Below are 11676 nucleotides of genomic sequence, written 5' to 3' on the forward strand. Positions count from 1 at the left end.
ATATATAAATGAGAGATTCATTGACAGTGTCAAAAATTGTCAGGGGGCGTATGCTCCCCAACCCCTAAACCTATTCCTTCAGAGCAGTTTCACTGTCAAAAAACAACAGTGAGTTGAAACAATCAATAATACAAAAAAGGAAGAAAACGACAAACAATAGAGCAAATACAATAGAAAAATAGGCTAACTGACTGAGCTTTATTGAAAACTCACCAAGACAGACATTTTGACGTATTTTTGTGCAAAGTGCAAAAGTATCCTATATTTCTCTCTGTCTCGAATTGTGTGCACGAAAAACATTTGGGAAAGTGTCTTTTCCACAGTTCAGTACGCTTTTAACATTTCTTTTAGTATTGGTACACGAGAAAGAGATACAGGCAGATGATGGAATTATATTTTATGAAAATGTAAAAATATAAAAAATTAAAAGGAAAGAGGATTCAATATCCAGACTGAATTCTGCAAAAATTCTAAGAGAATAGACTAAAATCTGAGTATAGTAATCTTCAAGAGCTAAAGAGATGAAGATCTTCAAAGCATGCATAAAACAGTAATAGTAAAATAACGTAATAAAACCAATAAAGAATAATTCATCATGTGTGAATGCATATGAAAAAAACAAAAACAAAAAACATAACCATATTGGACATTCTGATACACCAAGTATTGAGCAAGGCCGGCAGGAGACTGTATATGACAGTCATGTTACATGATTTGACTGATTTGGATGTTATGTAGAAAGGGCGACAGCACACTGCATTAAAGGGGACCTATTATGCAAAAATCACTTTTATAAGGTGTTTGAACACAGTTGTTTGGCCACAGTGTGTGAAAACATCCAGCCTTTAATGTTGAAAATCCACCTACTCAATCTCTCCAAACGAGCTGTTTCAGATTCTCCCTCTGTTCATGTCACCAAGGGGAAAAAGTCCCACCCATTTGTAACGCTCTCTGCCTTATTAGCATAGACACAGCCCTGAGTGAGAAGCTGCGGTCCACCATTACTGTTCTCTTGCAGTACGTTAGCTGCTGGAGATACAATGTCTGCACCAAAGAGGCATTGATTGTGTTTTGGGATGCACCAATAAACATAGGAGTCTCCATAGACTCCCTCCATCTGAGCCGCTGAGGACACTGTGGTTAAGTTTAATTTTTGAAGGGAAAAGAATCGGTATAAAGCCCCCTATATATTTAGGAATCAATACCAACGCTTCGGGCGAGAACGTCAGCTCCAGACAAACTAAGTATCACGAGTTTGTTTTCCAAATTGCCTTTGTGAAAGAGTTTCTTGGCACTCTGTAAGGCTAATTGCTTAAGCTATCATTGTCTCTGCCTGTTTTCACTGGTGCTGCCTTCGCGTGCTACCAGAAAGATTGTAAATAGGAATGTGGTAGTTAAAATTTGCATATGAAAGCAATGTGAAGTCGACCGCTTGAATCTGTAGAGCTCATAATCACAAGTGGGACTTATAAAGTTTGTGATAGCACGTGAAGGCACCATAAGACCAGATATGTTGTTGTTTTTATCATGGCGTGCTCCCTGTCTGTGCAATTCATAAACACTCATTTATTATGCACAGTACAATCAGATGATTTGCATTTAAAGGGACATACACAAAAACAGCATGTTTTGGCTCATACACTAAAAGTGGCAATTTTAACAAGCTATAAAAATGATCTGTGGGGTATTTTGAGCTAAAACTTTACATATACATTCTGGGGATATCAGAGACTTATTTTACATCTTGTAAAAAGGGGCATAATAGGTCACCTTTAAAGGAAAGGAACATTCATGTTGAACATTCAAATTAAACTAAAATTAAATAATATTTGAGAGAAAGGGGTGTTTCATGGGCCCTGTGTATTTTGTGTGATTATGATGGAACTTTGTGAGATTGTGATGAAGTGAGTGAAAGCTTTCTAGTGATTATAAAGTAGGGTGGCCATATGTGCCATTTTTATAGGACACGTCCTGGCCATGATTTCTATATTTGGCTTTGTATTACTGTTTTCATTCTGGTTGAAGGTGATGATCGAAAAATAGTTTGACCAATGATATGCAGGCATTGTTCATAATCAACCAATCATAGTCGATTATCAGAAGATAGGCTCTACAGAGAACGGACAAAGCCATGCAAATACGCATACATATGAGAAGCGTTCGTTCGTTCGTTTGGTTGACTTGAAGCAGCTCTGCGCAGGCCGATCATTGTATAACATCAAAGTACTGCGAGAGATATTCGGAAGCACAAGGAGCCGTCTGCTCTCTATAGCTCTCACAGATGTCATACAACAATCGGTCTGAGCAGATATATATTCCCTCTCATTCCTCATTATAAATGCAGGATTCACTTTCGAAATTGTAATAACTGACAGTGATAAACATAACAGTGGGCGGGAGATTTTTTTTTAATAGATGTGCATTAAGTAATGTAACACAGAGAATGGCTTGATTAACAGAAAAATATTAAAATTTTCATATCAAAATATTTTTGAAAAGTGATTTGCAATTATGGCTTTTAAATCTTGCAATTCTCACTGTACACTGCTATTCTTGCTGTGGTAAAATGCTTTGTTTTGCAGCATTGCAACAGTTATTTTACATAATAATTAAATTATGGGGGCAGTCGTGGTCTAATGGATAGAGAGACGGACTTTTAACCCAAAGGTTGCTGGTTCGAGTCTCAGGTCCGGCAGGGATTGTAGGTGGGGGAGTGAATAACCAACACTCTCTGCACCTTCAATACCACGACTGAGGTGAGATGAGACCCTTGAGCAAGGCATCGAACCCCCAACTGCTCCCCGGGTGTGTGTTCACGGTGTGTGCGCACTTGGATGGGTTAAATCCAAATTCCGTGGCCTTGATTTAGAGACAAATTCCAAGTATGGGTCACCATACTTGGCCACATGTCACTTCACGATAAAAACACAGTACCAGAAATTTTTGACATTTTTTTTTAACGTTTGTTTGGGTTTCAATTTTCAACACTTTTATTTATATGAGTATATTTATGGACTCTAGATGGGACTTTAAAGGGGTCATAAACTGAGAAATCAAAATGTCTTTAATCTTTTGACACATGAGACATCATTGTGCAATAAAACAACTCAAAACTTCCTTTTTAGTCTAAAAACAGCTTGCAGACCAGTCTGACAAAATCCGAACAGCCAAAACATCTGATCACAGAAACAGAAAAGAGAAGAGAAAGTTTGTGATCAGGGAGTTGGTAGTTTGCAGAATCATCAACTGAGGATGACGGTTATGCAGACCAAATAAATCAAGGCCACAAACTCGAATGATTTCTTGAACACCACTGACTGGTCATTACAATGGCTATACATGATTTAAATGAGAGACATAATTACACAGCCATGTCATAATTATTTAACCCCTATTCAACATTGCTGTTCTTAAGTCACTTATTTTTATGGTAGGGTACAAAATTGTAATTCTAAACACAATTAAGCCTTTAGAAACACTATTTGAACAACAACAACAACAACAAAAAACAGAATTAACTTGGGCTGTTAAACATACATATATTTAGCCCATGCATGTGCTGAAGTTGAGTAGCAAATATGGCAAAGTCAACAGAGCTCTCACAAAAGCTACAGAAAATAAATTGTTTTATTATATTAGAAAGTCTAAGGCTACATGAAGATTTCCAAGACATTAAAAGTTGCTAGAGACACAGCTGGCAGCCTTATTCCTTAGTTTAAAATGTGTTGTACCAGAAAACCTTTGAGGGTGTTAAACAAAAAAGCACAATATCATAAAATGTTTGATCCCAGCAATTGAGAAAAACCTGCAATGTACAGCCAAAGACTTACAAGATGACTCGACAAAAGGAGGAAATCATGTTAAGGCATGGCCTTCATGTTCAAACTCCATCAAAAATGTATTTATCTCTTAAGATACAAGTTATCTTTTCCATTGACATATTTGTTACCATTTCTTTCAGCCAACACAAATGTCTCGTTAAAAATGTCTACAAATTGATGAAACTGATCCGAGATCAGGTAAAAACTATAGATGCTCGTTCAATGGTTCACCGCTGAGATGGTGTTCATCTCAATGAACTCGCATGATTCCCGGGCCTATACAGAGATTGCCCCCCAATGGCAAACACACTCCAAAAAAGTTGGGACAGAGGCAAATCAACGGTCCTTTTAATTACATACAATGTTTAATTGTTTAGGCATTGAGGATACCAATTATTAAAGTTCTGCAAGCAAAATATCTGTCCAATCTCGCTTGATACAAGACTTCAGATGCTCAGTCTCTGATTGTTGTTTTCTGATTCTCCTTTTCATGATGAGCCAATAGGAGACAGATCTGGTGGCCAGTCAAGCACATTCACTTTGCCTACGAAACCACGCTGTTGTAGCACATGCAGAATGAGACTTGCCATTGTCCTGATATAATAACCATGGACTTCCCATGAAGCATCACTGCATAGGATTAGCTTTTTCCTAGAGTAACTTATATTCAAGTAGCATTTCTTGATGCAGCAGCAGACTGTGGTTAATGACAGTGGTTTTCTGAAGTACTTCTGAGCCCATTTGGCTATATTTAACACCGCAGCATGACGGTTTCTTATGCAATGTCATCTGAGGGCTCAAAGGCCATGCACATTCAACTGAGGTTTCCTGCCTTGCCCTACATGTACTGTGATTTCTTTTCACAATATTATGTACTACTTGGTGAAAGAGCTAAGTTCTTTGCAATTTTGCATTGTGAAATGTGATGCTTGATTTGTTTGACACTTCTCTCATGAAATTTGGTACAAAGTGATGAGCCATGATCCAGCTTTGCTTGCAAAGACTGATATGCTCCTTTTGTACCCAATCATGATACCTTGACCTATTACCAATTCACCTGTGTACTGTTTAACATGGATTTTCTATAACCTTTTTATTTTTACTTTGCCTCTGTCCCAAATGTTTTGGCATGAATTGCTGCCGTCAAAAAAAAAAAAAAAAAGTGTGTTCACATGTTTTTTTGCAGTTTTGTCAATTAAATAAAAGTTAAAGAGAATGAACTAATCACATATTTTTTTTTTTTTTTACAAATTTACAAAATATCCCAACTTTTTTGGAATTGGGATTGTATATTTATGAACTCTAGATGGGATTTTAAAGGGGTCATCAACTGAGAAATAAACATTTTCTTGATCTTTTGACACACTTTTGATGTCATTGTGCAATAAAACATTGTGTAAGTTTCATAAAAATTTCCTTGTTAGTCTAAAAACAGCTTATAGCCAGTCTGCCAAAACATCTGATCACAGAAATAGAAAAGAGAAGAGAAAGTTTGTGATCAGGGAGTTGGCGGTTTTGCAAATTCATCAACTTATGTCGGTTATGCAGACCAAACAAATCAAGACCACAAACTCGACTGATTTCTTGAACACCACTGAGATGGATTCATATAATATTTTATTTTGAATTAAGTAATTATTATATTAATTAAATGTATTACACATATAGACAGCATTCAAATTAAGTTTATCTTGAAGAAATATTCAAATAAATATTATCCTAACCCTAACTCTGATAGTTTAAATTATTACTGATCAATTTAAAATAATAAGAGCTAGAAATTATGTGATTTCTAGAAATGCATCTTATTTACAGATAAGGCTACATATTACGAGACATCTCTCTATACAGTTCTATGTTCAGACGTTCACACACCCTGAGTGGAAGTTTTATAATTAACTGGTTAGCTAAATACCAAATTCACACAAATTCATCAAAAACAGTGGGCAGTCGTGGCCTAATGGTTAGAGAGTCGGACACGTAACCCAAAGGTTGTTCATGGTGTGTTTCACTGTGTGTGTGTGTGTGGTCACTTCTGTGGATGTGCACTTAGGATGGGTTAAAGAGCACAAATTCCAAGTATGGGTAACCATACTTGGCCACATGTCACATCACTTTCATCACTTTCACTTTTGTCAAAACATTAAACAACGGGTAGTTTACCACAATCCTCTAACATTCATATATAGCCATGCGATCTCTCAGTATTAATCCAGGAATTGCCCACTCAATTTTAGCAAAAAAGGGAACGCATATCCTGCTTTGAAAACGCACTGAAACTGGTAAGCGTTTTTTTTTTTTTTTTTTGGTTTGATCTGCAGAGACCTCATTCTTGGCTAAACACCGCCTCCACAGAAGATCAACACCAATTCGTGCATGTAGCAAGTAAATGACAATAATGGCAAACACAGGTCTATGCAGAAACCAGACAGTATTGGTAAGAACTTGATCCATTCACTTCATTTTACAATGGATTCATTTACAAACAAGGCACAATTTAACACTAGATTTTCAGAAAGAGTGAAACTAAAAGGCGATGCTGTGCCGACAGTATTGGATCCGAAAGTAATAAGTAACTTTTTTTATTAGGTGACCACTATTTCTTTGTCTGTTATTACAGAATGCTTGATATATACTGAGTATTTATGTGTTTTTAACCTAAATCAGAACAGCATTTATCTGAAAGTAGGCTGTAAAACATACACAACTATTAGCCAATCATAGCAGTGGGTGTTTACTTCCGCGTCTACAATCCAATCAAAAGTATTGTATGCTTAAAGGTGGGGTAAGGGATTTCTGGCAACGATTAGTTCTGTGAAACAAAGCAAAACCAATGTTGCACCGTGTCTACACCGGCCACAAGGGCCCGCCAAAATTACATTAAAACATTACACATTAAAAGGAGCCACAGCCAAGATTCATGTAGTCAGTGGTGCGAAGCCTCATTTTTTAAAACTTTTGCCATGAGAGAAGGAGGAAGCTGAACTTGATCGGTTGGTTAAAGAACGTATCATCGAACCTGTGAAGTTTTCAGAGTGGGCAGCTCCTGTCGTACCTGTGTTGAAACCGAATGGATCAGTGAGACTCTGTGGAGATTATAGAGAGACTGTAAATCGGGAATCATCACTGGAGCAGTATCCCATTCCCAGAATGGAGGATATGTTTGCAGTGTTATCTAGAGAGGTGAGAAATACACCAAATTAGATATGAGTCATGCATTTCAACAGATTTTGTTGGACGAGACATCCAAGCAATATGTCACTGTAAACACTCACAAAGGTCTCTTTACGTATACACGATTACCCTTTGGAGTGAGTTCGAGTCCAGCAATCTTCCACAGAACTATGGAAGGAATCCTGAAGGACATTCCAAAAGTCACAATATATTTAGATATATTCTGTTGACAGGAAAAAATGATCAAGAACATCTGGGGACACTGCATCAAGTATTGCAGAGGCTGGAGGAGTCTGGATTAAGACTGAAAAGAGGGAAGTGTAAATTCATGGAAAAGGAAGTTGTTTTCTTGGGACATAAAGTTGATGCCAAAGGTATTCATCCTGTTCCAGAGAAAGTTCAGGCTGTACAGGAAGCACCAACACCGACATCAGTGTCGGAGCTGAAAGCCTATTTGGGTTTGTTGAACTTTTATAAAAGATTTATTTTATAACAGATTAACTGACCTTTACTCAGTTTAATGAATGAACTAAAGGCTGTAGCTCAAATGGCATCTCATCGAAGTATGAGGTGGGCAGTAATATTGGGAGCATATGGATATGTCATTTTTTCAGAGCGGGTATAGATCATCGATGCTCTCAAACGTCTTCCTGTTTCACAACCTTCTGAGGAAGAACCAGCATGATGTTGGAGAGCATAGCTGATCCCTTGACGACCACAGAGCAAATGAAGCACTGGACTTCTAAAGACCCTGTTTTGTCAAGAGTACATGAGTATGTGCTTAAAGGCAGGCCTGATCACAGTGATACCCAGGAATTTGTCCCTTATAAACAGAGACAGCAAGAGCTCAGTGTTCAGGGCGGATGTGTGTTGTGGGGAGCCCATGTTGTTGTTCCAGAACAGGGACGTTCAGGTTTGTTGGAACAGTTACATCAATGCCACCCATGCATGTCCAAGATAAAAGGTTTGGCAAGGAGCTACCTATGGTGGCCGCGAGTAAGAGATTGTACTGTCTGTCAAGAACGGAGAAAATCCCCTGTGAGGGGGATGTACTTTGTGATGTAAAAAACTACTAGCACACTTAAAGGACTTTGTGATGTGTAAAAAAACACACACACAGTTACAAGATTTTTGAAATTGTACTTTATTGAAAATTGTCTTGCATGTGAACAATGTTTTTCACCTCAAGTTTTGTTGATTGGAGAAAAAAATGTTTTAAGTGTTGTATGTATATATTGAGATTTGTCCAGCAGGGGCGGTAACGCATTGTGTATGGGTCGGGGGTCAAAATAAACGATTACATCTAAATTATGATGCAAAAATCTTGATAACATTATAAGTGGAGCTCAGACAACAATACAAAATAGAAAACAAAGGCAGGTCATGACCCCTTTAATGGTATATAATGGTATAAACTTTATGAGCGAAGCCCACCTTCATGTGTACAGATATTTCTGAAGAATCTGATCGGATCGTTGATAGGATCATGTGACGTTGACTAGTGATTTCTATCTCAATCGGTCCTGTTTCAAACTCCACAGACAACTGAATGTCAAATGGTGCATCAGCCAAACGGTTCTGCTCAGGATCCTCTAAAGCCCCACTGGAGCTCTTATAACTTTGTCTCTCTTTGACCTCTCTGTCTGCATCGTGTTATTTAAAACAAAAAAAACTAATCTAATTCATAAGGTGATGTATGTATGTTTAGGGTAAGTAAGAACACTCAGGTTGTCATCTATAAGCAGTTTTTACTGTGTTTGGATCTGGAGCTGGAATAATCCTCAGCCTGAGCTCTTCTTCATCTAGAAGATATCAAAGACAATATGTTCAAACAATTCGAATTATTCAGGTCTTAAATATTCACCCCGGGAGAATTTAGGTTAATATTTCAATAATTTAAAAACACAATCAGATTTGCATGGTTCTGTGATGGCTAATGGTCACATGACATTTATTTTGGTTTCATTTAAAAAAAAAATATTACATACATGTCTTTATTTCAGTTGCACTGCAGCATTTTAAATTTGCATTCGGTTAAAATGATAAATTATTTTTTATCTTTCCATCAACTCATGAACCCCCATTTGGGAAACCCAGTAAAGCTGAGACTGAATAAGCATGAATCAATTTGACAAATACACTTATTTTTGAAAGTGTGGGTTCTTTGAAAACCTGTTTCCTCAGGAAAACCCATAACATATGTGAACAGGATGTTAAGTGGAGCTTGATTAGATCTGTTTACTAAAATCTAACAGACTACAGGAACCTGTGGTAAAAGGCTTTGTATTTCCTGTTTAATTGCAGGTTACTTACAGCAAATACCAATTTTTGAGAAGATTTCTTTATAGGTTCGTTCCATTAATGTATAATAGTATTTACATTTATGTATATTATTATACTCCTACTATTACATAGCATTGGATAAAAGCATCTGCTAAATGAATAAATGTGAGTTTACGATTTGGCTTTTAAATATGCTAATGACTTTGGAGGATTGTGGTGTGAACTTTTAAAGCTCAACAAGAACCCCGACAGCTTCATAATTTAATCAGTTTCGCTTTTGTTGGAAATACAAAAAAAAAAACACATTGCATAATTTAATTTCAGAGGTGATGAGGACGTCTCTCACCTTGCTTTTGCTTCTTGCATTGGCTACAGCTTTGAAATGCACAGATATAAGAACACATATCAGAAGCAGCAGAAGGGCTCCTCCGCCTGCTAAAATGCTCATCATGATCCAGAAATCAATGCCAAAGATTTTACAAGGAACTGGGTCACCTTCACCTGCAGGACAAGTGCAGATGTCACAAAATCAGTAACAAACAAGTCACTAATTAAAAACATCCATTTAAAACAGAAAATCCTAAAAGCTGCATCATGCATAATTATAACACAAAATTAGTACATTAAAGAATGAGAAGCATGCAAAATAAAAATGACTTACATGATACTGTAACGCTGTCGCTTTGCTCAATGCTGACAGGATTGCTTACACTGCATGAGTACGGTTTATCCTCCTGTACTTGAGCAAGTGTCAAGAGGGGTTGAGGGTTTTTTTCGTTCTGGATGATTTTGCCTTCTTTATACCAAGATATATTCAGATCTGTACGGTCTCCAGTGTCACAGGTGAGTGAAGCATTCCCATCTTTGCAGTCGAATGTCACAATAGGTTTAGGAGCCTTTTCTGTGACAAAAACATGTGTTTATTTACTACTACTGTAAAAAATATTGTGTTATTCTTTGCATTGTGTTGGAAGGGTACAAATATGAAATATTCTTACCATAAACTTTAATTTCCTCTTCTCCACTGGTCTCTGTACCATCACCAGTGTAAAAACTGTATTTATATTGGCCGGTATTCTTCAGTTTAACACTCTGAAATGTTAATGATCCATCTTCTTCCATATTTCCTCCTAGAGTGTTTGTCCTGATCTTCCTATTTTTCCTGTGAATTACTTCACCGCTAGTGAGATGAATCCATCTAATCTCATTAGGTCTGTCGCTGTTTTTTGTTTTCAGCTCGATGGTGCAGGACGTTCCCTCTAGTATCTCTCTTCCACATATCTCTGAAACTATAAAAAAATTCAATTATATTAGAATTTAATAAACTCAACAGGATGGGTTGCTTTTTCAAAGTTAATTACTGTTTAGACGTTAACCTTAGACAAAACTATTGAACAGCTAAATATTCTATTAACTATAACAATTATACAGATCATTTACAGTAACACACACTGATTCTTATAACAACAGGGCATGTCATCACACTGTATGGGGTAAGTTGTCACAAATGGGGACCAGATGGCCTGTTACAGGCCTTGTATCAGAATTTAAACAATAAAACTATAATGAAGCATGTAAAAGGTAAAAAAAATAAAAATAAAGGGGGGTTAAATAAATCAAACAACCATTGTTATGGCCGATAGGAATTAAACAAATAGTGTAAAATTACAGTACAACATATTTTTTTCTGGCTTGACATCTATTAAAAAAAAAAAACTGTTCAGAAAATACAATACAATGTTTAAATTCAACACTGCCTTTAAATCTTAGTCAACCAATGTATCAAACATATGATACTGAAATTTCACAAAAATATGTCCAAAAATTACTGTAATGCCTGACCTGCCCCTTAAAACGTATCTTAATGAAAAGATATGCTTTACATTTATATAAATAACACCGCATGAGAACAAAAGTTAATGTGGTTTATTATTCTTATATTTTAATCACATTGTAACCTTTTTATCTCAGCAACAAAATACTTAGGCCAACAGTAAAACCCCTAAAATGAAGGGGAAATAGTTAAGTTTATTAAAATAGCTACATAAAAATGAAATCATACCAGTGAGTGCAGCAAAGCCACAGAGGAATAAAAATAAGAGACAGAATTTGCAGCTCATTGCTCTTCTGAAAACAGCAAATCCAGAACCTTTTCACAATCAGCTCGACGAGACAGAAATAACTTCCGATCACAGAAACAGAAAAGAGTAGCGAGTAGAGCAGTGTGGAGAGCTGCTTGATTGTAACAGAGCTTGTAAAGTAGCGATGAACTGAGTCTTTTATTGATTGAGGAACGCTATAACTGGAGTTTCACGATCTAACAGTGGGTTGCAGCAGCAGGAGGAAACGTTAGTGGTCGTGTGTCAAAACATTTTGCATAATGGAAAATTACAAAATA

The 11676-nt window shown here is 36.7% G+C and overlaps 1 protein-coding gene across 1 annotated transcript; it reads right to left on the reverse strand.

The window, feature by feature from the left end:
• Nucleotides 1-8118: 8118 nt before the first annotated feature.
• LOC306872063 (T-cell surface antigen CD2-like) lies at nt 8119-11643 on the reverse strand. The gene is made up of 5 exons (XM_079420410.1): nt 11341-11643; nt 10277-10567; nt 9940-10179; nt 9625-9779; nt 8119-8797 (listed from the first exon to the last, which is right to left on the reverse strand). The coding sequence occupies exons 1-5, from the start codon at nt 11396-11398 to the stop codon at nt 8777-8779; spliced, it is 765 nt and encodes a 254-aa protein (XP_079276536.1). The 5' UTR covers nt 11399-11643; the 3' UTR covers nt 8119-8776.
• Between the last annotated feature and the right edge of the window lie 33 nt (nt 11644-11676).

Source organism: Barbus barbus (assembly GCF_936440315.1).
Source record: "Barbus barbus genome assembly, chromosome: 7".
Taxonomy (NCBI): domain Eukaryota; kingdom Metazoa; phylum Chordata; class Actinopteri; order Cypriniformes; family Cyprinidae; genus Barbus; species Barbus barbus.

Excerpts from the sequence above, each read along its gene's own strand:
- LOC306872063 (XM_079420410.1), bottom strand. The coding sequence starts at position 11,398 with ATGAGCTGCAAATTCTGTCTCTTATTTTTATTCCTCTGTGGCTTTGCT. Across the intron at positions 10,568-11,340 it reads TGGCTTTGCTGCACTCACTG|TTTCAGAGATATGTGGAAGA; the intron begins GTATGATTTCAT and ends ATTTTTTTATAG. Across the intron at positions 9,780-9,939 it reads CGACAGCGTTACAGTATCAT|GTGAAGGTGACCCAGTTCCT; the intron begins GTAAGTCATTTT and ends CTTGTCCTGCAG.